Source organism: Oncorhynchus masou, chromosome 31, assembly GCF_036934945.1.
Source record: "Oncorhynchus masou masou isolate Uvic2021 chromosome 31, UVic_Omas_1.1, whole genome shotgun sequence".
In the NCBI taxonomy this organism is placed as follows: Eukaryota; Metazoa; Chordata; class Actinopteri; order Salmoniformes; family Salmonidae; genus Oncorhynchus; species Oncorhynchus masou.
The window spans coordinates 12010390-12037819 of NC_088242.1; the positions used below are offsets into that span (position 1 = coordinate 12010390).

The 27430-nt window shown below is 44.5% G+C and overlaps 2 protein-coding genes across 2 annotated transcripts in view; one reads left to right on the forward strand and one right to left on the reverse strand.

Moving 5' to 3' along the window:
* Positions 1-899, forward strand: part of LOC135523423 (dynein axonemal heavy chain 17-like) — an 89270-nt gene extending 88371 nt beyond the window's left edge. The window contains exon 77 of the mRNA XM_064950088.1: positions 566-899. Within this exon, the coding sequence (XP_064806160.1) occupies positions 566-813 (248 nt within the window). The 3' untranslated portion in view covers positions 814-899. The remainder of the gene's footprint in view (positions 1-565) is intronic.
* LOC135523424 (CDP-diacylglycerol--glycerol-3-phosphate 3-phosphatidyltransferase, mitochondrial-like) lies at positions 711-27177 on the reverse strand. The gene is made up of 10 exons (XM_064950089.1): positions 27055-27177; positions 19753-19963; positions 19415-19589; positions 19131-19320; positions 18828-19006; positions 16060-16265; positions 15556-15847; positions 14207-14355; positions 13815-13953; positions 711-798 (listed from the first exon to the last, which is right to left on the reverse strand). The coding sequence occupies exons 1-9, from the start codon at positions 27168-27170 to the stop codon at positions 13834-13836; spliced, it is 1638 nt and encodes a 545-aa protein (XP_064806161.1). The 5' UTR covers positions 27171-27177; the 3' UTR covers positions 711-798; positions 13815-13833.
* Between the last annotated feature and the right edge of the window lie 253 nt (positions 27178-27430).

The following is a 27430-nucleotide window of genomic DNA, read 5'->3' on the forward strand; positions in this document are numbered from 1 at the left end:
GTCTAAGATATGAAATGACTGACATGACAAGAGGAACTGATGCACTACCCAATTTCTAAATTGCACCTTGTGCATTCTACTATTCCAACTTACTTTCAAGTTCAGTTCCTGGGATGACTCACTGGATGAGCTGATTAGAGTACCATATCAGTTCTCCTCTCAACTGTCCTTAAGATTCCTCCAGGGATCTCAAAACTCCACAGATAGTGGGCTGTCCACACACAGTTTGTGTATTCACATTCAGACCCACACATTACTCTCATCATGTACCAGATTCCACTGTCAATAAAAAAACTAATGGATATGGAATGTACAAAACATCCTGTAGTAACGTTCCTCCTGCTGACAACATGTACTCAGCATATTAATGTTTGTAGTTAATGGAAAACAACTAGTTTCCACCACAAAAACACTGCTATTTCTCAGGCATTAATAACTAAGTGGTCCATTTGTACAGTACTGTAGATATACACAACCAGTCTCTTTGTGGAGAGATGATGTTTTTATATGTTTAGAGTTCAACTTTTTACAGTAGGTATGTGTGTGTCTGGTTGTGTATGTACAGGGGCACGCTGGGACACACAGACAGGGGTGATAGCGGATGCTCGTCTGAAGGAGCTGACCCCCAACATGCCGGTGATCTTCATCAAGGCGGTACCGGTGGACCGACAGGAGACCAAGAACGTGTATGAGTGTCCCGTCTACAAGACCCGCATGAGGGGTCCCACCTTCATCTGGACCTTCAACCTCAAGACCAAGGAGAAGCCTGCCAAGTGGGTACTGGCCGCTGTCTGCCTCCTGCTCAGTGTGTAAGAGAGAGGCAAGAGAAAACACAAACACTCAGACCACTTTCATCAGAAATACCTTTTTCATTCATAAAAAGCATCAATGTTGCACAAAAATAATTACAAATTTGTCATCTATGTCTATTGGAGGAATGTGATGAACACAGACATCAGTGAGGTAAGAGAAAGATGTTTGTTGAGCTTGGAAATGGCATGAAACAACTCCACTGTATCATAGTACAGCTTTCCTCACTGTCCCAGTGTTCCTAGGAAGGTCCACTAAGGGGCAGCCTGTACAAGCATGGTTAGGACACACAGATGCAAAGAACGGTACAATACAAGCATGCACACACAAACCTCAGGTGATAACCACACACAAACCTCAGGTGATAACCACACACAAACCTCAGGTGATAACCTTTTGAATGGGAAAGTGAGGTGTGATTATTGGAAGGCTTCTAGCCTGTTGTCAGTACAGTAACAATAAACACTGTAGATAAGATCAATTTTTAACCACTCAGCTATTGTCAGAGCGAAGCTTTTTTTCTCCCCTCTTTGGCAGATAACAGCTATAGTAAGTACTTACTTCAACCACAGACTTATATAACCACGTTTAGCTTTTATTCTGGGAAACTGCACCTGGAAGGTGTACCTGTGATACCACATGGAGATGGTATGTTGTTGATACTAGCGCTGGCGTACCGGACACCCTCACTGCCAGTGGAGCTTACTCAGGTGTTTAAAAATCACATATCAGACCGAGAACCTAATGGTTCTTAGGTAGTTCTTTATGAGTTTTAGTTTAGAAAAAGATTGTCGCAGAAATGACAGTTACAGGGACGGTAAAAAAAATATATATATAAAAAAGCTTGATTGCCATAGCAACATCAGGGAAACTACACAGAAGGGAGTTGTAGTTCTGTAACAATTTTAATTTAGCCTCTCATTCTCCTTAGAGCCGGGCTCAACACGTTACAGAAAAGATTAACTGTATAGGAAGCTCTGGGGACAGGTCGTCTGGATACTGGGCTGCCAGTATATTGGCAGATGCAAACAGATCAAATCCAATTTTGTCACATGCGCTGAATATAGCAGGTGGAGGGCGAAATGCTTACTTATAAGCCCTTAACCAACAATGCAGTTAAAGAAAAATGCATGTTAAGTATTTACCTCAAAGAATTAAAGAGCAACAATAAAATAACAGTATTGAGGCTATATACACAGGGAGTACCACCAGTACAGAGTCAATGTGCGGGGGGACAGGTGAGTCAAGGTAATATGTATGTGTAGGTAGATGTAAAATGACTATGCATAGATAAAACAGTAGCAGCACCGTAAAAAATGTGTGTGGGTGTGTGTGTGGGGCGGGTGTCAATACAAATAGTCCAGGTAGCCATTTGTTTAGCTTTTTAGGAGTATTATGGTTTGGGGGTAGAAGCTGTTATTAAGAAGCCTTTTGGACCTAGACTTGGCGCTCGGGTACCGCTTGCAGTGCGGTAGCAGAGAGAACAGTATGACTAGGGTGGCTGGAGTCTTGGCAATTTTAAAGGGCCTTTCTGACACCGCCTGGATGGCAGGAAGCTTGGCCCCAGTGATGTACTGGGCCGTACACACTCTGTTGTGCCTTGCGGTCAGAGGTCGAGCAGTTGCCATTCCAGGCGGTGATGCAACCAGATGCTCTCGATGGTGCGGCTGTAGAACTTTAAGAGGATCTGAGGGCCCATGCCAAATCTTTTCAGTCTCCTAAGGGGAAAAAGGCTTCGGCGTGCCCTCTTCACGACTGTCTTGGTGTGTTTGGACCATGATCGTTTGTTGGTGATGTGGACACCAAGGACCTTGACGCTCTCAACCTGTTCCACGACAGCCCCGTCGATGAGAATGGGGGCGTGTTCGGCCCTCATTTTCCTGTAGTCCACGACCATCTCCTTTGTCTTGATCACGTTGAGGTTGAGGTTATCCTGAAACCACACTGCCTCCTCCCCATTTATTTTACCTTTATTTAACCAGGCAAGTCAGTTAATAACAAATTCTTATTTTTCAATGACGGCCTAGGAACAGTGGGTTAATTGCCTTATTCAGGGGCAGAATGACAGCTTTACACCTTGTCAGCTCGGGGATTCGATCTTGCAACCTTTTGGTTACTAGTCCAATGCTCTAACCACTAGGCGACCAGCCTATAGGCTGTCTGATCGTTGTTGGTGATCAGGCCTACCACTGTTGCGTCATCTGAAAACTTGATGGTGGTGTTGGGATCGTACTTGGCCATGCAGCCATGGGTGAACAGGAGGGGACTAAGCATGCACCCCTGAGTTGAGGATCAGCGTGGCAGATGTGTTATCTACACTTACCACCTGAGGGTGGCCCGTCAGGAAGTCCAGGATCCAGTTGCATAGGGAGGTGTTTAGTCCCAGGGTCCTTAGCTTAGTGATGAGCTATGAGGGCACACTATGGCAATGAACGCTGCGCTGTAGTCAATGAATAGCATTTTTTACGTAAGCGTTTCCTTTTGTCCAGGTGCAATAGAGATTGTCTCATCTGTGGGGAGGTGTGCAAATTGGAGTGTGTCTAGGGTTTCTGGGATAAATGGCTACAGATGTAAATGCTACGGGTTGGTAGTCATTTAGGCAGGTTACCTTGGTGTTCTTGGGCACAGGGACTATCATGGTCTGCTTGAAACATGTTGGTATTACAGACTCGGTCAGGGAGAGGTTGAAAATTTCTGTGAAAACTTGCCAGTTGTTCAGCAAATGCTCGGAGTACAATTCTTGGTAATCTGTCTGGCCATGCAGCCTTGTGAATGTTGACCTGTTTAAAGGTCTTACTCACATTGGCTACGGAGAGGGTGATCACACAGTCGTCTGGAACAGCTGGTGCTCTCATGCATGTTTCAGTGTTGCTTGCCTCGAAGTGCCCATAGTCATTTAGCTCGTCTGGTAGGCTTGTGTCACTGGGCAGCTCGCGGCTGTGCTTCCCTATGTAGTCTGTAATAGTTTGCAAGCCCTGCCACATCCGATGAGCGTTGGAGCCGGATTCAATCTAGGATTCAATCTTAGTCCTGTATTTATGCTTTGCCCATTGGTTCGTGGTAGGGCATAGTGGGATTTCTTCTAAACGTCTGGGTTAGAGTCCCACTCCTTGAAAGCGGCAGCTTTCAGCTCCCTTTAGCTCAGTGTGGATGTTGCTTGTAATCCATGGCCTCTGGTTGGGGTATGTACGTACGGTCATTGTGGGGACAACATCATCGACGCAGTTATTGATGAAGCCAATGACTGATGTGGTGATCAACTTTAGTAGAAAAACAGTTCGAGGGCTGTTTGCGATTTTGTTTATACTGGTGAACCGGTGTTTGAGTTGGGTGGTTGCAATATCAACAGTCCCTTATCTCTGGCATATCTTGGCATCATTCAAAACTAAGTTTATATTGTACACAGCGCAACGGACATACTGTATAATGCGTAATGTCTCAGGAAAGGCTGTCTGAGTTGGCAATATTCAGTATAGAAAACAGTCGGCCCACAACCTGCAAGGACTTATACAGGATACTAACCTCAACATTAAAAGCAGTCATTCCAAGTCACAATTCCATACCTAAAACCTTGATTTTTGCCAAAATTACCTGATTGGACTACTATCACCAAGGACTATCAAGAAAAACTCAAACAAGCCAAAACCTGCAGAAACACAGCGGAACATGGAAATACCATCCAACACAACATTGAGTGAGTAATGTTCAGTCTGAACCTACTTTCTGAAGCCAAAAAGTAAAAGACAATCTTTAGATAATTGTGTTATATAAAGCTTCTTAAATAAGGCTATCAAACTGCTAGGAAAGAATCTGACTGAAATAAGCACTGAAGTGAGGTGTGAAAACTCGAGCCTAACAATGGCAGGAGACGTTCACAGCCCCCCCATCCTCCCCCAAACGCAGAGGCCTTTGAAGCCCCCTCCATCTGTGCAGAGAATATATCCTCCACAGAATCCCCAAAATATAACAGAACAACTGGTTTGGACGTCGTAACAGGACCATGTCACTAACACTTAAAATATAGCTAACTGATGACCTTTTCCCACGTGGAAAAGACAGTTGCTAGCTGGGATTTTCTACAAGGAATTGGCCTCCCGAGAAAAGTTTCTCCTAAGTGGTTGTGACACCTACTCCCATTGCCTGGATTCCGCCTGGCAATCTGTTAACCGTCTGCCCTGGCCTGTCTCCCCGTCTGGTGTAGGTACCCCCCTCTCTCCCGAGCTTTCAGTCGCCTCCAAGACACATGCACTGTTAAGGCAAGTGACTCTGAACTTATAATGGCTAGCCCCAAGTTGATTTATACACTGCTCAAAAAAATAAAGGGAGCACTAAAATAACACATCCTAGATCTGAATGAATCAAATACCTTTTTCTTTACATAGTTGAATGTGCTGACAACAAAAATCACGCAAAAATGATCAATGGAAATTGAATTTATCAACCCATGGAGGTCTGGAGTCACTCAAAATTAAAGTGGAAAACCACACTACAGGCTGATCCAACTTTGATGTAATGTCATTAAAACAAGTCAAAATGATGCTCAGTAGTGTGTGTGGCTTCCACGTGCCTGTATGACCTCCCTACAACGCCTGGGCATGCTCCTGATGAGGTGGCGGATGGTCTCCTGAGGGATCTCCTCCCAGACCGGGACTAAAGCATCCGCCAACTCCTGGACAGTGTGGTGCAACGTGGCGTTGGTGGATGGAGCGAGACATGATGTCCCTGATGTGCTCAATTGGATTCAGGTCTGGGGAACAGGGGGGCCAGTCCATAGCATCAATGCCTTCCTCTTGCAGGAACTGCTGACACACTCGAGCCACATGAGGTCTAGCATTGTCTTGCATTAAGAGGAACCCAGGGCCAACCGCACCAGCATATGGTCTCACAAGGGGTCTGAGGATCTCATCTCGGTACCTAATGGCAATCAGGCTACCTCTGGCGAGCACATGGAGGGCTGTGCGGCCCCCCAAAGAAATGCCACTCCACACCATGACTGACCCACCACCAAACCGGTCATGCTGGAGGATGTTGCAGGCAGCAGAACGTTCTCCACGGCGTCTCCAGATTCTGTCACGTGCTCAGTGTGAACCTGCTTTCATCTGAAGAGCACAGGGCGCCAGTGGCGAATTTGCCAATCTTGGTGTTTTCTGGAAAATGCCAAACGTCCTGCACGGTGTTGGGCTGTAAGCACAACCCCCACCTGTGGACGTTGGGCCCTCATACCACCCTCATGGAGTCTGTTTCTGACCGTTTGAGCAGACACATGCACATTTGTGGCCTGCTGGAGGTCATTTTGCAAGGCTCTGGCAGTGCTCCTCCTGCTCCTCCTTGCACAAAGGCGGAGGTAGTGGTCCTGCTGCTGGGTTGTTGCCCTCCTACGGCCTCCTCCATGTCTCCTGATGTACTGGCCTGTCTCCTGGCAGCGCCTCCATGCTCTGGACACTACGCTGACAGACACAGCAAACCTTCTTGCCACAGCTCGCATTGATGTGCCATCCTGGATGAGCTGCACTATCTGAGCCACTTGTGTGGGTTGTAGACTCCGTCTCATGCTACCACTAGAGTGAAAGCACCGCCAGCATTCAAAAGTGACCAAAACATCAGCCAGGAAGCATAGGAACTGAGAAGTGGTCTGTGGTCCCCACCTGCAGAACCACTCCTTTATTGGGGGTGTCTTGATAATTGCCTATAATTTCCACCTGTTGTCTATTCCATTTAACAAAAAATTTCACATGCTGTTGTACAATCAGTGTTGCTTCCTAAGTGGACAGTTTGATTTCACAGAAGTGTGATTGACTTGGAGTTACATTGTGTTGTTTAAGTGTTCCATGTATATTTTTGAGCAGTGTATCTCTCTTGTGCGTTATGCCATTTGCCTCATGCGTGGTATATTGACTTTGAACTTGGTTGTTTACCCAACCGTGGGACAGTCTGTTTGTTCCCACACTTGGGACTCGGACTCCATTGGTTACACAGACTCTTGGCCTCCAATCTTATAACCACCTCTCACCGGCTTTGTATTCATGTTACCTGATGAAATCGCTGTACAATATGATTCAAATGTTATAAATCAACACTGCAGAGCGCTCCCTGTCCTCTGCCGTGCCCCGATTGTATTACTGCGGATTATATCTGGAAAATGTGCATGTACACCGTGGCCCATCTACTGTTGCTAACCCCAATTCTGAATTGTGCTCTGCCTCACTGATTTCTGCACGTTAACAGTAGAAGCGTATTACCTAAAATGTACCAATTGAAAGTGTGGGTTCACAGCTCCAATCCATATGTGTTGGTCATTACTGAGACGTGGTTAAGAAAGAGTGTTTTGAACACTGATGTTATAACCAGAAAGGTTAACCTTTTTCTGCAAGACAGATCTTCCAAAGGTGGTGGAGTGGCAGTCTTTCCCAAGGAACACCTTCAGTGCTCAGTTGTCTCCACCAAGTCTGTCCCCAAACAATTTGATTTTCCAGTTTTACACATTAAAAACTTTCAATTAATTGCTGGTTATTATCTGCCACCATCAGCAACTGCCTGTGCCTTAAGCTCTTTCCTGGCCCCTTACACTAAGTCAGAATTTGTCCTGCTATGTGACCTAAATTAGGGACATGCTTAAACTACCTGACCAGACCTAAAGCAATGACACTCCCTAAATCTCTCTCATATTCAAGGTATGACTCAAAACACCCAGAAAAGGCTACTCCCATTAATGCTATCCTTACAGGTCATTACAGACAACACCAGACTGATACCTTAGTGATCACTGTTTTACAGCCTGTGTTTAATGGCTGCTCAGTGAAACGACCTGTCCTGACTTGTCACAGACGCTTGCGAAAAAACTTTAATGAGCAAGACTTCCTTCACAATCTGACCTCTGTAAATTGGTATAGAATCAGCTTGATCCCCTCTGTCAAACACTTGGATGACTTTTTATATATTTTCAGTGGTATCGTTAACAAATACAAGCCCATAAATAAAATGGGGGAAAAAAAAAAAAAAAAACAGGTTCAGCCCCTGATCTGGCAGAGTTACTCCGCCTCAAGAATTCCATGTGGCAAATCACTCGGCACACGCATACTGACAGGCTGACTGGCTCTCGTTCATGCAAATTATAAATAAGTGTATTCAGGCTATCCGGAAGGCCAAAGTTAAAGTAACTAAGGAGTAGTTCGCTTTGTGAGTCTAACCAAGAAGTTCTGGAAAACAGTTAAAGACCTGGAAAATAAACCCTCCTCACAGCTGCCCATGTCACTTAATGTTAATGTGGTTGTTACTGACAAGGAGCACATGGCTGATCTCTTTAAAAATCACCACTTCATTAAGTCGAGTCCTATGTGACTCAGCCATGCCTCCTTGCCCGTCCAACATTTCCTCATCTCCCACCCCTTCCAATGTGACTACCCGATGCTCCTCCCTCTTTTTCTCCTGCCCGCTACAAACTTTCTCCCTGCAGGCGGTCACTGAGTCCGAGGTGCTAAAGGAGCTCCTTAAACTTGACCCCCCAAAAAATATCTGGTTTCGATCCTTTCTTCTTTAAGGACGCTGCCCCCATCATCACCAAACCGCTGCCCCCAAATCTGGGGATGTTCTCATTGCTTGGATGGCAGCCACGGTGCGGCCTAAATTAAAAAGGGGAGATCAAGCTCATCCTAACTTTTACAGGCCAATTTTTTATTTTGCCATGTTTATCAAAAGTGTTGGAAAAACTTGTCAATAATTAACTGACTGGGTTTAGTATTCTCTTGGGTATGTAATCTGGTTTCCGCTCAGGTCATGGATGTGTCACTACAACCTTAAAAAGGTTCTAAATGAGGTCACCATTGGCCTAGATTTTAAGCAATGTTGTGCTGCTATTTGTATTGACTTGGCCAGAGCTTTTGATACGGTGGACCATTCCATTCTTGTGGACCAGCTAAGGAGTATTGGTGTCTCGGAGGGGTCTTTGGCCAGGTTTGCAAACTACCTCCAAGAGTGCAGTGTATAAAGTCAGAACATCATCTGTCTCAGCCACTGTCTGTCACCAAGAGAGTACCCCAAGGCTTGATCCTAGGCACAGCAAGCAGTAGGAAGCTCTCTCATCCATTTATATGCAGATAGTCATACTCAGCTGGCCCCTCCCCGAATTTTGTGTTAAACGCTCTACATCAAAGCTTTGTGTCTCCAACAAGCTCTCTACCCTTAACCTTGTTCTGAACACCTCCAAAACAAAAGGTCATGTGGTTTGGTAAGAAGAATGCCCCTCTCCCCACTGGTGTGATTACTCCCTCTGAGGGTTTAGAGCTTGAGGTAGTCAGCTCATACAAGTACTTGGGAGTATGGCTAGACGGTACACTGTCCTTCTCTCAGCACATAGCAAAGCTGCAGGCTAAGGTTAAATCTAGACTTGGTTTCCTCTATCGTAATTACTCCTCTTTCACCACAGCTCCCAAACTAACCCTGATTCAGATGACCATCCTACCCATAATAGATTATGGAGGCATAATTTATAGATCGGCAGGTAAGGGTGCTCTCGAGCGGTTAGATGTTCTTTACCATTAGGCCATCAGATTTGCCACCAATGCTCCTTATAGGACACGTCACTGCACTCAATACTCCGCTGTAAACTGGTCATCTCTGTATACCCGTCGCAAGACCCACTGGTTGATGCTTATTTAAAACCCTCTTTGGCCTCACTCCCCCTTATCCGAGATATCTATTGCAGCCCTCATCCTCCACATACAAAACCCGTTCTGCCAGTCACATTCTGTTAAAAGATCCCCATAGCACACATCCCTGGGATGCTCCACTTTTCAGTTCACTGCAGCAAGTGAAAAACTTAAACTGGACCGTCTCTACCCTCTTGCCCTTTGTGTGGTTGTCTGTGCCATGTTTTGTGCTGCTGCCATGTGTTGATACCATGTTGTCTTAAGTCTTTATTTATGTAGTGTTGTCTCTTGTCGGTGTGGGTTTTGTCCTATTTGTATTTAATTTTTAAAAATGTAATCATAGCCCCCCCATCCCTGCAGGAGGCTTTTTGTCTTCTGGTAGGCCATCATTGTAAATAAGAATTTGTTCTTAACCAGTTGCGACGAGCAAACCCGTATCCGGGAGCGTAATCATAGCCTCAAATGCATTAGCATATGCAACGGACATAAATACCCCTAGAAACCTTTCCTATTCATGAAAATCGCAAATGAAATAAAATATATTCAAACACAAGCTTAGCCTTTTGTTAACAACACTGTCATCTCAGATTTTCAAAATATGTGTTTCAGCCAATGCTAGACAAGCATTTATGTAAGTTTATCATGGCATAATGCTATGCTAGGCTCTGCTGGCAGCAGGCAACATTTCCCCTGAAATAAGAGAAGAAACCAAATTAAATAATTTACCTTTGAAGAACTTCGGATGCTTTCACTCAGGAGAGACTCCCAGTTAGATGGAAAATGTTCCTTTTTTCCAAAAAGATTATTTTGTAGGCGAAAAAGCTCCTGTTTCTTCACCATGCTTGGCTGAGAAATCGACCGAAAAATGCTACAACTATAACACCAAACTTTTTTCAAAATTTGCTACATAATAGCGACAGAAACACGGCAAACGTTGGTTAGGATCCATCCTCAAGGTGATTTTAACAAATATATTCGATAATATATCCGTCGAGGCAGTTGGTTTCTCATAAGAAGCGATTGGAAAAATGGCTACCTCAGTATTTTACGCAAGGTTTTCTGCGGGAGACACCATGTGACCACATGCCATATATGGTCCCTTACAGCCATTCTTCAAGCGAAATGCCTAAAAAGACGTCACAATTCTGTAGACACCTTGGGGAAAACGTAAGCTCATTCGTAGCTCATTCACAGCCATATAAGAAGTCATTGGCATGAGGCGGTTTCAAAAAAATGCGGCACTTCCTGGTTGGATTTTTATCTGGGTTTCGCCTGTAACATCAGTTATGGCACTCACAGACAATATCTTTGCACTTTTGGAAACGTCAGAGTGTCTTTCCAAAGCTGTCAATTATATGCATAGTCGAGCATCTTTTAGTGACAAAATATCTTGTTTAAAACGGGAATGTTTTTCATCCAAAAATTAAAATAGCGCCCCCTAAATCCAACTGGTTAACTGACTTGCCTAGTTAGGGTCGGACCCTTTTAAAATTTTTGCCTAAAATGACATACAAATCTAACTGTCTGTAGCTCAGGACATGCATATTCTTTATACCATTTGAAATGAAACAATTTGAAGTTTGGAAAAGTGAAATGAATGTAGGAGAATATAACACACAGATCTGGTAAAATATTTTTTTTAATGCGTTTTTGTATTTTCTAACCCCCCCCCCATCTTTGAAATGCAAGAGAAAGGCCATTATAAATAGCGCCCCCTAAATCCAACTGGTTAACTGACTTGCCTAGTTAGGGTCGGACCCTTTTAAAATTTTTGCCTAAAATGACATACAAATCTAACTGTCTGTAGCTCAGGACATGCATATTCTTTATACCATTTGAAATGAAACAATTTGAAGTTTGTGGAAAAGTGAAATGAATGTAGGAGAATATAACACACAGATCTGGTAAAATATTTTTTTAAATGCGTTTTTGTATTTTCTAACCCCCCCCCCATCTTTGAAATGCAAGAGAAAGGCCATTATATCACTTCGGAGTCTAGGCACAATTTAGTTTAACCACCAGATGACAGCAGTGTATGTGCAAAGTTTAAGACTGATCCAATGAGCCATTATATTACTCTTCAAAATGTTGTACCAAGTCTTCCCAATGTGCCAAATTGGTCAATTGATACAAAAATTATATGTTCTCTATAGTTATGTACTTAAATGTATGTAAATTTAAAAATAAGTTTACACTCAGGAATGTTAAATGAAGGATAATTAGCTTCCCTACAGAAAATACACTAACCATCACACATTAGATGTGGATTGTTTGATCAAATTAATTTTATCAAACAAAACTATGCTACACTGTATTTCTGGGACCCTCAGGATGACAAGTCAGAGCAAGATTACTGAATGTAAGTACATTATGTACCTTCATAGGTGAATGTATCAAACCAGTTTCCGTGATAAGTTGTGCACTCTCCTCAAACGATAGCATTGTATTCTTTCACTGTAATAGCTACTGTAAATTGGACAGTGCAGTTAGATTAACAATAATGTAACCTTTCTGCCCATATAAGACATGTCTATGTCCTGGAAAGTTCTCGTTACAGTCTTATTCTAAAATGTTTGTTTTTTTAATTGAAATACCTTATTTACACAAGTATTCAGACACTTTGCTATGAGACTCGAAATTGAGCGCAGGTGCACCCTGTTTCCATTGATCATCCTCAATGTTTCTATAACTTGAAGTCCATCTGTTGTAAATTCAATTGATTGGACATGATTTGGAAAGGCACACGCCTGTCTATATAAAAGGTCCCTCAGTTGACAGTGCATGTCAAAGCAAAAACCAAGCCTCGAGGTTGAAGGAATTGTCCGTAGAGCTTCAAGAATGGATTGTGTCGAGGCACAGATCTGGGGAAGGGTACCAAAAAAATGTCCTCAGCATTGAAAGTCCAAGAACACAGTGGCCTCCATCAGGGGAGAAGGGAGGTGACCAAGAACCTGATGGTCACTGACAGAGCTCCTCTGTGGAGATTGGTAGAGTGCTGCAGGGATTGTTTTCCTTCTGGAAGATTCTCCAATCAGGCCTTTATGGTAGAGTGGGCAGATGGAAGCCACTCTTCCTTAAAAAAGGCACATGACAGCCCGCTTGGAGTTTGTCAAAAGTCACCTAAAGGACTCTCAGACCATGAGAAACAAGATTCTCTGGTCTGATTAAACCAAGATTGAACTATTTGGCCTGAATGCCAAGCGTCACGTCTGGAGGAAACCTGGCACCATCCCTACGGTGAAACATGGTGGTGGCAGCATCATGCTGTGGGGATGTTTTTCAGCGGCAGGGACTGGGAGACTAGTCAGAATCGAGGGAAAGATTAACGAAGCAAAGTATAGACATGTCGCAATGGACGGTGGACGGTATTCTATACCGTGGACGGTATTCTATACTCTGATTTTTTTTGGGGGGGGGGGGCTCTGACGTTACAGGGGGGTTCCAGAGAAACTGCATTACGCCAGTGGTTATTAGGGCTGTTTCTGGGTGGCAGGCAGGAGGATGAATGTTCATCTATAGATAACTCCGTGTCCCGGACCAGGTCAGTCAACAGACCCTGATCCCACCTCACATGCTCAGTGAGAGTGTGTATGTCCACTGCAAGTGTGTGTTTCAATTTCCATTTCTAAATTTGTTCATTTACAAGAACACAGTAACAAAAACAAACTATAGATAGATAACATCTTTGTTCATGTATTTGGATGCTTGTGGAGTATGACGTGGAATGTGTGGCCCCATCCATCCTCGTTCCCTCACGGCAGCTGATCACACACTGACATTTAGTGGCTATTTGTCTCACTGAGTAACATTGTGGTGACGAGACACCTCCCCTTCAGCATTTACCATCACCATAAAAATAAAATACTTCCTGTAAGGCAAGTCTACATCCCTGTTAGAACACACACACCCAATAAGCCACCCTTCCCCCGTCTAAGCCACCTTTGACCCCACTGCCTAGTACACCGCCTACTCTACCCATCAGCAGAATTACTTTTCTCTCACACTCACCCGAATGGGTCCAGATGCGGACTACAGAATGCTGATTCTGAGGGGTCAAAGGCCAGATGGGTCAGACAATTTCTCTCAGAGAGACAGGACGTTGAGGAGGAGAGGGGAGTAAAGTGGATAAAGGTGTGAGGGGGAGTTGGATTCAAATCAGGGGTAGCTGGGTTCAGCTTCTGAGGTTGATGCAGCCGTGGGCTAGGTTGAGGGCTGGTACACATAGCAGTGGCTCGGGACCTTTTGGAGAAACCAAGTTCTGCCATTCTATAAAAAGCATCTGTACTTCTGTGTGTGACTAGGAGACGATCGTTCAGAGGTGTGGGTGAGGTACCTGTGGTGTGTGAGAGGGAGCGTTACCTTTGTTTGGCTGTTTCTCTCAGAAGAACTTCTTGATGAGGGGAGTGACCAATTTGACCCACAGCTTGACATGGCGATCTGGCTGCTGGAACGTAGAGCTGGACACCTCTGTAGACTTCTGGTACAACATCTCCTGCTCCTGTTACAGACAAGAGAGAGAGTAATTGTGTTAGAGTGTGAATGAGTTTGTGTACACATGACACACAGCAGGTTTCCCTGCTTGCTCGCTCAACCTACTTTGCATATTATTACCAGCTTCCCATAGTTCTTGGGATCATGAGCTATCAAATTAGTTGCATTTTGTAGACAGGCCTTTTGGTTGAGAGCTGTATGAAACAGAACCATAGTATCAAGTCTGTTTAAATAAAGTTGTGTTGGATTGAATGGCCTACTTCCTGCAAGTGGGCCTGTAGTTCCTGGTTCTCTGTTACTATGGCGATCTGGGCCTCCAGGTCCCGGTGCACCGAGCGGTAGCCAAAGTTAGGTGAGCCAATCAGAGTCAGGCACGGCCGCACATGCCCCCGCAGGTAGTACCACAGCCCTGCAGAGTGAGAGAGAGAAGAATGAGGGAAAAGGGGGGAGGAGAAGGGGATTGGTAGAGGAAGGAAAGAGGGAGGAGAGAGAGAAAGAGAGCAGTTTCCCAACATCAGTGATTTGTTCTGCAGCTGGGGGTCAGGGTCAACTCTAATGGTCATTGATTCTCTCCAGGCTGGGTGCTGTGTGATTTCTCCCGTGCAGTGTGTGCTGTGATTACGGGAAATGGCCAGCCCGCCCTGCTTTATCTAATAAATGGGACTTCTACGATCGTGTGAAATTACATTCCACTGACGCAGCTTCACTGTGTTCATTTCCCCCCTCTCTCGCAGTGGCTCAATCTGGCTTTTGAAGAAAAAAAACAAACAAGAATTTACCTAGCTACTAATGCACCACTAACATTTCAGTTGTTTAGAATATTTTTTGGGACACATTACCATTTTATTCTATAAATGAAGTATCAGCGAAAGGTTGGTAGTAATTCAGATATAATTCCTTAGAGCATTTTTTCATGTTTAAATTTGGTTCTCGTTGACCATGTCCACAACTATAAAGGAAACACTGAAGCACACAGAAACCCCCAACAGCTATCCAAACCCAGTAGTGACTGTTTCCTTAGATCGGGGCTAAAGGTGAATTTAAAAAAAAAAATTATGTAACTCGGCAAGTCAGTTAAGAACAAATTCTTAGTTACAATGGCGGCCTAGAAACAGTGAGTTAACTGCCTTGTTCAGGGGCAGAACGACAGATTTTTACCTTGTCAGCTCAGGGATTCGATCTAGCAACCTTTTGGTTACTGGTTCAACGTTCTAACCACTATGCTACCTGCCTCCCCAACTTGACAAGGCATCATCTCTCAAGCAACATGTCTGGGTTAACAGATGGACAGAACAGCAGAGCCAGAGAACAGTACAACTGTCTGTCATGTTGGGATTGGACCCATGAGTGAGTCCCAAATGGCACCCAATTCCCCAATACCTACATAGTGTACTACTTTTGACCAGGACCCATAGGGCTCTTAAAAAAACGTAGCGCACAATATAGGTAATAGGGTGCCGTTTAGGATGCTCACTGTCTGACCATGGAACGTCACTACCAGTCACAACTCACAGCCAAACAGAACTAACCACAATAGAGTAGAACCATCCAGAATCAATCTAGGTTCTAAGGCCAAGGATTATATTGTGTGTGTGTGTGTGTGTCCCACCCTTGGCGTGGAAGGTCCAGTGTGCTCTGTGGTACTCGTGAAGGTGAACTCTCTCCTGCTGTCCCAGCTGACACACTTTGCTGTAGAACTGTCTGGCAATGTGGATGTAGGCCGCTGGAATCTCCCCGGCAATGCCCTTGGCGCCGAAAAACCCGTTGACCTCCGGGGAGGCGGTGAGGATCCGATAGTCGGCGCCCACCCCCAGAATCAGCGACATGTAGGCCCTTGTCAGGTTGAAATACCCCGACGTCAGAAACACAGTTGCACCGGGACCCGCATCTGTCAGCAAGCGCTACAAGGAAATAAGATGCTCAGATGCAGTGTCCTCTCACTAAAACACCAGATCCACTTTTACATTTATTAAGTCACCATTTAAAAAAATAAAATAAATATATATATAAAATAATAATAAAAACATGCGATGGGAGTTATTTTGTTCAATATTAGTTGGTGAGGGTAGTGGTGTCCGTGTGTGTGTGTGTGTGTGTGTGTGTGTGTAACTACCTGTGTGATCTCCTCATCCACCTGTATTCCCAGAGGTTTCATCTGAATCAGAGGAAAAACCCAAGTGTCCTCCTTCCCTCCCCCTTCTTCACCCTTGCTCTCCCGCTTCAAACGTTCCGAGTTGGCGATGTCTTGGCGCATACGAGCAGTGTTCACCACCTCCATGATGTGTTGCCGGGCCGACGCCGAGAAATCATCCCGGTTACCTGGTGACAAAATAACGTAGGGATGTAAGAGAGGAAAACAGACCGACCTGGTTAAAACTAGAATCCTTAGTTGCTACATCCATTTTTGGACTTGTAAATGAATGATATATACACCAATGAATTCTTGAAGAATATAACTTATAAATGCCTCATGAGCTTAGTGCAACTGTCACATCCCAATCGGAACCCAAAATATAAGCTTGTTTTTGTCCCATGTTCGTAAACAATATAAATGTAAACAATGTACAGCCTCAAAACGCAGTTAATACTATAAATGTTAGCATGGATGGTCAGTCCTTGCCTCTGTCCATCCCTCAGCTTTTTAACGAAAGAGGCAAGGTGCCCGCTTTGTTATTTTTGCAATTAACAATTCTAGCTTTAACCACACAAACTCTTATCTCCCCTCTCACACACACACGGTATGTGGTGCAGTAGAGCAGGTGAGTGTGTGAAGTTAGTTCTGGGCATTACGGCTATGGGTCAATATCTGGACTACGCCTGCCGGCTGGCGCCACGCGCGGCCGTGAGCGAGAGACAGAGAGAGAGAGACACCTGCAAGCCTCAGCATGAGTTCATTCTAAAGATGTGCTTTTACTGTAAAGTTTGCCCTCTTCCAGCAGGAGAACTTCATTCACTAATGATTAGAGTGTGTGTGCGCACGCATCTTCCCTCTGTGTTTACCAGCAACTCCGTGACTTCACTGTTCTATTTCTGGTCTCGGTGACAACTGTGGTCCGGTTCTGCAGACATGATGTCATTTAGCACCAGACCCAACATCCTGACTGGATGTTCTCTGGTTACACACTCACACATTATTTTTCTTTCTGTCCGTCTACCTCTCCTGACTCTCTCGCTCTTTCATTCACACACCAGTTCTCTGATTTCACTGTGTGTCTGAGCTGGAACAAGCTACACTTTCAACTAATCCGATTCCAAGGACCTTTCCAAGAACAACGCATTACACTACATTTACAACTTGCCAGCCAAGCAGAGCAAAGCGTTAAGCACCTAGGGAACATGTGTGTGTTACCTCTGTAGATGTGTGTGTTACTTATGTGCTATGAACAGTACATTCTGAAAGTATTCAGACCCCTTTTGTTACGTTAGCCTTATTCTAAAATGTATTAAATAAAAACCATTTACTCAATGCCCCATAATGACTAAGTGTGACCAGGTTTTTAGAAATGTTTGGAGGTGTATTAAAAATAAGTATTCAGACCCTTTGCTATGAAACTCGAAATTCAGCTCAGATGCATCCTGTTTCCATTGATCATCCTTGAGATGTTTCTACAACTTGATTGGAGTCCATCTGTGGTAAATTCAATTGATTAGACATGTTTTGGCAAGGCCCACACCTGTCTATATAAGGTCCCTCAGTTGACAGTGCATGTCAAAGCAAAAATCAAGCCATGAGGTCGAAGGAATTGCTCGTAGAGCTCAGAGACAGGATTGTGTCGAGGCACAGATCTGGGGAAGGGTACCAAGAACATTCTGCAGCATTGAAGATCCAAGAACACATCATTCTGAAAGCAAAGAAGTTTGGAACCACCAAGACTCTTCCTAGAGCTGGCCGCCCGGCCTAACGGAGCAATCGGGGGAGAAGGGCCTTGGTAAGGGAGGTGAGCAAGAACCCAATGATCACTCTGACAGAGCTCTAGAGTTCCTCTGTGGACATGGGAGAACCTTCCAGAAGGACAACCATCTCTGCAGAACTCCACCAATCAGACCTTTACTGGTAGCATGGCCAGATGGAAGCCACTCCTCAGTAAAAGGCACATGACAGCCCGCTTGGAGTTTGCCAAAAGGCACCTAATGGACTCTCAGGCCATGAGAAAAAAGATGATCTGGTCTGATTAAACCAAGACTGAACACCTTGGCCTGAATGCCAAGTCTGGAGGAAACAAGGCACCACTTATCACCTGGCCAATACCATCCCTACGGTGAAGCATGGTGGTGGCAGCATCATGCTGTGGGGATGTTTTCCAGCGGCAGGGACGGGAAGACTTGTCAGGATCGAGGGAAAGATGAATGGAGCAAAGTACAGAGACATCCTTAATGAAAACCTACTCCAGAGTGCTCAGGACCACAGACTGGGGCGAAGGTTCACCTTCCAACAGGACAACAACCTTAGCACACAGCCAAGACAATGCAGGAGTGGCTTCCGAACAAGTCTCTGAGCTCGGATTTGAAGCTGATCGAACATCTCTGGAGAGACCTGAAAATAGTTGTGCAGTGATGCTCCCCGTACAACCTGACGGAGCTTGAGAGAATCTGCAGAGAAGAATGTGAGAAATTCACCAAATACATGAGTGCCAAGCTTGTAGCGTCATACCCAAGAAGACTGCCAAAGTTGCTTCAACAGAGTAGTAATACATTTCCTAAAATCTAAATAAAATAAAAAAACTTTGGATTTGTCATTATGGGATAGTGTGTAAATTGAGAGAAAACAAAAAACTATTTCAGAGTAAGGCTGTAATGTAACAAAATATGGAAAAGGTGAAGAATCTGAATACTTCCCGAATGCATCATTGTATGTATTGGTGTTACACATGTGTTTTATACCTCTGTAGGGGTGCACCATGTTTTCCATCATGCTGACAGAGTTGTCAGGCTGTAGCTGTAATGACACGTCTCCCACGGCACCCACCAGATCAGAGAAGAAGTCTGCCACCTCCCAACAGTTCTCCAGGAGCACATAGCGGTCCTGTCTGTTGGTGAAGTACGAGTCACTCAGGTTGGCCCTACGGAGGGAAGAGAGACGGGTAAAAAGGCTGAAATAGGGATACCAAGCAGCATCAACTGCATGAGAAAAACACCAACAACAACGGGGTGTGTGTGTGTGTGCGCTCGTTCGTGTGCGTGTACCCGCTGATGATGAGGTCATCGTCAAACAGGTAGGCTTTTATGTGCTGTACCCCGATGGTCTCGTTGAAGCGCTGTGGGACCAGGAGCCGGAGCAGCCCTCTCAGATCAGGGGTATGGTACAGAGACACACGCATCCGACTGCTGTACTGCTGCAGCAACGGCAGCAACATGGTCCTAGAGTTAGTCTGACCTAGACACACAGAGACAGAGGGGGTCACAGACACCCATTGAGCTTGGTAAGAGTTATGGCATTTTCCCTCTCGCATACACAGAGCCCCTCCTACCTCGTGAGCCACGTGTGAAGTCTAATAGAATGGAGACCTGCAGGTCAGAGTTGTCAACCTCCTGTGAACGCTGCAGAGCTTCCTGCATACAGTCCACCAGGTCCTGTTCCAGGGGTCCTGTACCCAGATACAGAGAAGCCATCACCACTCTCCTCTTAGCCGTCTTTATTCGAGCCTGAACAGAAAAAAATACAAGAAATTACAGTTTAAATCAGGTATTACAGGACACAAACAAGGAGGCTTTACCCCAAAAAAAGTGATTTTCATAATTTTGGGGGGAATGTTTAGTACATCACATGACTTAGGGAAAGCTCCACACCCTCTCACTCACACCGTACCTTCATTGCCTGGTAAAACTGGTCAGGGGAGGTGAGGATGTGGATGTGTGTGCCAGCCACCCTGAAAGCGGGCACATGTTCTGCCATCCAAAGGAAGCGGGCATGGAGGCCATCGGTGCCCTGAGCTCCAGTCGACCCGGGGGATCTGAAGAGAGGAAGGGGAGAGGACTCGGCCTCTGCTAGGAGAGGGGCTAGGAGCAACAAAGATGACCTTGGTGGGGGGGGGGGGGGGCATGGAGAGGAAGAGAGAAAGGGAGGAGGGAGAGGAATTACTTCCATGGAAGCCTACAGCTGGAGTGGTAATTGCCTCCTATAGATAAAGAACAGATGGCAGCCAATGAATGGCATGACAACGGGCTTCAGGATCATGTCACTGCATCTGTGCATTAAAATTGCATTGATAAAATGCAATTGTTCGTTGTCTGTAGCTTATGCCTGCCCATAACATTACCCCACTATGGGGCACTCTGTCCACAACATTGACATCAGCAAACCGCTCGCCCACACAACACCAGACACATTGTCTGCCATCTGCCCGGTACAGTTGAAATTGGGATTAATCCGTGAAGAGCAGTGGCCATAGCGTGCCAGTAGCCATAGGTGAGCATTTGTCCACTGAAATCAGTTACAACGTTGAACTGCAGTCAGCTCAAGACCCTGGTGAGGACGACAAGCAAGCCGATGAGCTTCCCTGAGATGGTTTCTAACAGTCGGTGCAGGAATTCTTCGGTTGTGCAATCCCAGTTTCGTCAGCTGTCTCAGACGATCCCTGGGGAAGATCCCACGTCCAAGTGCTCTGCAGTTGGACGTACTGCCAAATTCCCTAAAACTATGTTGGAGGCGGCTTATGCTAGAGAAATGACATGTTGCATTTAAATTTTTGTTCAGTATACAAACATTTGCGACGAGTACAAAGCCATCCCCCACGTCGGTCAATCAGATCACATCTCTGTTCCTACAGCCTACAAGCAGCATCTCAAGAGGGAGCCATCAAAACAGAGAATAATAAAGTGATTGACAGAGGCAGATGCTGCAGTACTATTTTGAGAATATTCATTGGAATATGTTCAAAGATTCATCCCACCAGGACTCATCCATCAACATTGAGGAATATACATCAGTCACAGGCTTCGTTAGGAAATGTGTTGATGATGTACCCACAATAACAAATTATCGTCATGTTGCTATCATACCGTGTTGTCTTAGGTCTCTTTAATGTAGTGCGTTGCTCGTTGCGATGTGTGTTTTGTCCTATATTTTTGATCCCAGACCCCCTCCCCACAGGAGGCCTTTTGCTAGGCAGTCATTGTAAATAAGAATTTGTTCTTAACTTTCCTAGTTAAATCAAATAAAAGTACCAAAACCCCTGGATGAACGTAGATATCCGAGCCATGCTGAGAGACTACACTGCAGCATTTAGTCAGCTGTGTGGTGCCCACGAAGCCTATCTCCCAGATGAGCTTAACACATTTTCTGCTCGCTTTGAGACAGACAGAGCCATCCAGGAAGAGGATCGCTGCTCCAGACAACCAGGTGAGCCATGCTAGGCACCCTGGACCCACGCCAACAGATCTACGGAAGACGCCATATCGTCGCTATTAACACAGCTGTAACACATCTGAACAAGAGGAACACCTATGTGGTAATTATGTTAGTTGACTACAGTTCAGATCAGCATTGAACACCATTGTTCCCTCCAAGCTTAGAGCCCTGGGTCTGGACACCACCCTCTGCAACTGGATCCTGGTCTTCCTGACAGGCAGACCACAGGCTGTGAGGATTGGCAACACCACCTCCTCCACATTGAGTCTTAACACTGGGACCCACAGGGGTTTGTCCTCCCTGTTCGACCGAGTGGCTTTGCATGACACCAACTCCATTGTCAACTTTGCTGATGACACTACGTTTGTAAAACTGATAACCAACAACGACAAGTCCGCCTGTAGGGATGGAAGTGAACTGGCATTGCAGTGCCAGAACAACAACCTCTTAGTCACAGTCAGCAAAACAAAAGGAATTGATTGTTGAGTTCAGGAAGCAGAGAAGAGAACATGCCCTGATCCACATCAACGGGACTGCAGTAGAGTCATCAGTTAAGTTCCTCAGCGTCCACATCATTGAGGACTTGACATGGACCAACACCACCCCTTGTCAAGAGGGCACAACAGTGTCTCTACTAGCGTTGCAAATGGTCAGACACTTTCAGGTAAATTTCCCAGAAGTTTTCCATGGGAAGTTAAGCCCGGGAATTTTGCTTAAATTAATCCAAAAAAGTTCTTATAAACAGGGAACATTTTAGTGGGATACACAAAAGGCAATTCTAGGTCTTGTGGCATATTTTGGTTAAACTATCCCCAAAAACTGGTAAGTTTTGATTACAATACTGTGTTGTCTCTCGTATGATTAAATGAGATGACAGGCCATTTTATCAAATCGATTACGTGATTGAATTAAATCATAACAATTAACTCAATAACCTGGGGCCCCACAGAAGCATTATTTTATATAGAGCAGCTATCTCCAAAATCCACTCTTAAAGATATTTTATATCAATAGCAGTCAGTCATGAATTATTCTTTACCTTCTATCAGTCTCATCTGAACGTTGTAACATTCTTGGTTATCTGCACAAACTCTAGCTTAAATTATGAATCCGCGATAAGCAAATTTGTATAAGAATTTACTTATCAATCAAATCACAGAAAAACATGCACACACAATTGGTTACTAACAATGATACAAATAAAAATGTCCCTGGCAGGCAAAGCCGACATGAAGGCTTGCTACACAAAGGGGGTTGGGTTTGAATGAAAGAGTGGAAAGACTGAGGTACAAAGGAGATTGGGTCTCTATCGGACCTTGAGAAACTATGCTTACCGTAAATACAGAATCTTATGCATTCTAATAACCACCCTGTCGGGGGAAAAAAATTGCTATATTTATTCTGAGCTGCGTGTCGATAGATTGGTCGAAGATGGAAGACTGGTTTGTTCAGCAGGGATTGCCATTGTCCTTTGAAGAATCTTTCTGGTCGAAGTGTTGTAGAGTGGATACGTTGAAGTACCCCGTCCTTTCCTAGGCCACGTATGTATACAGCTGACAACTCATATTCACTAAAGAAGTGATACATCCTAAAAGTAGAATTAAGTTCATACCATTTTTGCCATAATCAGCTCATGCTGTACTCTGGCTGGTCGAGAAGAAATTCATCCTTTCTGCGTGGTGATCGTCATCTCTACGTGATCTGGTCTCATGTAAATTTTGTTCTGTAGAGTGGATATTCAACCATTCACAATCCCAGCTCACGTTGGGGTTTGCTTAGTCTGGCGTTAATTGGGTCATGGGGGCTTTTATACTGGAGAAGAGATGGACGTGTTTCATCCCTCTCCAACCAATGTCTGTTCACTTGGCCACTGAGTGAACATAGTTTACTTATGAAAACAATTCTCATTTAGAATGAAAAGATGAAATGTAATTTTAGCACAAATAGTTTTCTATTTAAACATTTAAATTGCACAACAATTCTGTGTGAATCTGATAACTAGAATGTGTCGGCTTTCCAAGATAGATTAGATGGATCGGCCTATCATCAGGTATCAGATGTTGTCTGGGACATTATCTGACATCATATTCTTTAAGTACCAACGGATACTTTCAACTGGTTATTGTTCCATTCCTCAACCTTTTGATTATACCATACTTTTTCTGTGGTACTAAGGGCTTTCCAAGAGTCCATTCAGCAGAGTGGAGAGAAAAGGGAGAAAGGTATTTATTGGAGGGGGGGGTCATAAACCTAACATCATGACAACTGGGTGGGGTGAATATATTTTATATGGCATACATGATTTTTTTGTTTACTAGTAAACAGTAGCCGACAGCAAAGTGTGTTTAAATGATTTCTAACTTGTTCACAATTTCTGTTAGTTAGGTTCTCTCTTTCCCCTGTTGCCTCCATCATCCTCCAAATCACACCAACATCAGCCACCTCAGAGCGCAACTGGTCCTTGTTTGGGAACACACACACCAAAGCACACAACAGGCTGAACAATACAAGAGTTGAAAAATAGGTAGCCATCTGGGCAAATTATGCTTTTTGAGCCTGACAACGAGCCATCCTCAACAAGGTTGGAAAGTGAGTGAAGATGAGGCTTCAAGAGGTGGATATTGAGGAGGTCCAGGGAGAAGACATGGAAGCCTGAGAGGAAGACAGTCTAGAAACGAAAGCTTTTGTTGTCAATTTACAGATGTATGTTTTAAACATTTTGGGGATTTGCAATGGATCATTGGGGATCATTCAATATTCCATTTATTTTGTTGTCCTGTGAAATCATCCCATGTGAAGAGTCACCTAATTTAATTAAAGTTCAAGTCGTAACTAAAGTTGTTTATATTTCTATTGGAAGGATTTAATCATTTGCAATTCTGTCTGTTTATGATAATGTTTATGTTTCTGTCTCCATATGATATGGTAAATATATCCAAAGCAAAAAACATCTACATTTAAATAGTATTAATATTAATTTGAAAATATTTCCATTAATTCCCATATATTCCCACAGAAAGTTTTCACCTCTGAATATTCCCCGAAATGTGCAACCCTAGTCTCTACATCCTAATGCGGCTGAATAAATTTGGCCACCCAGGGTCCTCTCCAAATACTACCGCTGCATCAAGAGCATCCTGACTGGTTGCAGCAGGGCCTGGTACCAGAACTGGTACCACGACAGCAAGGCCCTCCAGTAAGTGGTAAAGACGGCCCAGTAAGTCACTGGGACCGTGCTCCCACCCATCCAGGGCATCTACTCAAAACGGTACGTGAGGAAGGCACGTAGCATCAAGGAACCCACACACCCCAGCCACACCTGTTCACTTACTTACCATCAGGCAGATCGTGTCGGAGCATGAAGTCTGATAACTATCTACAAGTCATCAAAGTGCTGAACACTTGAACTGGAATGACCATCTGCCCTCATTCGCCGCATCATAGCGCACACACCAGAACTACTACTACCAGTATCACATCCGGCCATGATTGGGAGTCCCATAGGGTGGTGCACAATTGGCCCAGCCTGGGTTAGGGTGTGGCCGTCATTTTAAATAACAGTTTGTTCTTAACCGACTTACCTAGTTAAATAAAGAAACTGCGTGTCCCCTCATCTCATTTTTTTGACATTTCAAATTCTATAAAATGTTATATTTTCACATACCTAAAATGCCTACTATTTAGAACGCAAGTCTAGGTATTCGGACACATAGCCAATATGTACCGGAGACAGCTTAGTAAAGACAAGCTATTTCAGTAGAACATGGTTGCCTTGTGTATTTGTATGAGTCCTCGAGGGTGAATTCAGAACATTTACACAGTTTCTTATTACAACCAAGTCTACGGCAACACAATCCTCCCCTCTTTTACCTCACAGTCAGGAGGACATTGACAGACGCGTCTTTCATTTCCTATTAGGCATTAAACGGAAGAAAACAGATTGAAACATGGAGGGACAACTTGAACTCAATTTCAACTTCAAAAGGTTTTGCTACGGTGTGCCCTAATGAATATTACCCTGAATACATGCAAGTGTCTCCCTCCCCTCTGTAGCCTTTCCCATTCCTCTATCTCTTGGCTAATTAAATGGAGCACTGACACTGTGTAGCCAAGCCTCTATGTGCCATGACCAGTCTGTCTACAACCATTATATAGCCTAGCTAGTGTAGGTGATGATGATGGCCTCCTCAGGGCTTTCGGATGAAGATAAAGCTCAAAGTTGTAAGCTCAGTGTCACTATGGTAGCTACTGAAGATGATGTGAAACTGAGGCATGTGACTATACGCAGGTGTGGACAGACTGTACGACAGACAGACAGACAGACGGCAGTTGTTGCAACTTCAGGTTTTCAGGAAACCACAAAAAAAACCCAAGAGAGATTTCCTCATGCTGAGAATTTCTGAGCTAGTCTTACTCTACACACAGAGACTTGACAACACAAGGAAACGCAAATAGGAATTCACAGATAAAAGCAAGCCTAAATCAACCAGAAGATTATGGAAGGGAAGACATACACAACAGTATGCGGACAAGCCTTCAAATTAATGGATGCGGCCATTTCAGCCTCACACGTTGCTGACCTTTGGTCATGTAGTGCATCTGGCTAGTTAGCTACATCTACAGATCATGTTTGAGAGAAAACTGTTCCGTCTCTACGGCCATTAGTCCCATCGCCTAGCTAGTCTACTTAGGTTATGGGGTTGAGGATGAAGCTCAAAGTTGTGTCCCAAATGGCCCCATATTCCCCCCTCAGTGAACTACTTGCCCTGGTCAAATGTAGTACAGTATATAGGGAATATGGGGCCATTTGGGAGACAGCTCTAGTCTGAATGAGGAGTAGACTGCCCAGGGTTGATGTCCCCCTTGTGGATGACATCCTCCAGACTAGTAGTCTGTGTATTGGTTGGACCACCAGAACTGTGCCGAACTCAGGGAGTTCAACCAAAACACAGACTACGTTGTGTCCCAAAGCTACCTCCAGAACCAACCTTGGCACTCCCAGTTAAGCCTAGACCAGAGACAGAGAGACTCAGTGCGTGTGTCGCAATAACTCAGAGCTCAGTGTGTGTGTGTGTCGCTCTATGGTAGATAATAAAGATGTGAAACTGAGGCACGTGACTATATGCAGGTGTGGACAGACTGACTGGCAGACAGATATCTGGCAGTTGTTGCAACTTCAGGTTTTCAGGAAACCACAAAAAGACCCGAGAGAGATTTCCTCATTCTGAGAATTTCTGAGTTACTGTTAACGTTACCCTACACAGAGACTTGACAAGACATGAGGTGGACATTTAAATTCACAAATAAAAGTACGCCTAAGCAACCAGAAGAAAATTCAAGGGGAGATAATGTTTTGCAACGCTTACATGTGCTGGCTGAACTTGCACGCTTATGTTTATTATGTAACCTTCGCTATGACCATACTATTATCAAATTACATTATGAAACTATTCGCAAGCAACAATCAGATTACAACAGAAAACATGTGGCAATATTATTTGACGCATGCTAGAACAATGACAACATAGCTTTTTTTCCCTACATTATGAAAGAGCACGGAAACATTGTGTAAGTAAAGACAGGCTGCACGCATACATCTCTGCCACGACAAGTGGTTGGCTAGCCGAGTTGTTCTCATCGTGGAGTTGACATACCCAGCTAGAGGTTGTCATGTGAGCGCTGTCATTACGTCTGACAAAGAAAAACAGTGTTGTCTCTCTTTTTCTTCTCCACTTTAGTTCCACAACAGTCGTATCTTACCCTCTCCTCCGATCGCGTGTACGGAAGAATCGGTCCGATATTCGGGTGAAAACCCCAGCCAGGGCCGGCGTGTACACACAGTATCGCAACCTCCTCCATGTTATGGGAGCCGCCATCTTTACAGCCATTCTTCTTCGGTGGGGTTTATCAGCGGTTGGCATCCAACGTTATGGTGCCTTACCGCCACCTACTGTACTGGAGTGTGGGCAGGAGACACGGAGAAACTAAACCCTACCTGCCAGCCAAGTTGCTCTTAAAAAAATATAAATATTTGAGACTATATCTAAGGACGTTCTACTCAATATAATCTTTAAACTAATTTATTGTATCCCCTTCTCCCTCATACTAGATCTCAGCCTCTCTCTTTCCCTCTGAT

Excerpts from the sequence above, each read along its gene's own strand:
- LOC135523424 (XM_064950089.1), bottom strand. The coding sequence starts at position 27,170 with ATGGCGGCTCCCATAACATGGAGGAGGTTGCGATACTGTGTGTACACG. Across the intron at positions 19,321-19,414 it reads CTTCACACGTGGCTCACGAG|GTCAGACTAACTCTAGGACC; the intron begins GTAGGAGGGGCT and ends CTGTGTGTCTAG. Across the intron at positions 15,848-16,059 it reads TGGATGAGGAGATCACACAG|CGCTTGCTGACAGATGCGGG; the intron begins GTAGTTACACAC and ends ATTTCCTTGTAG.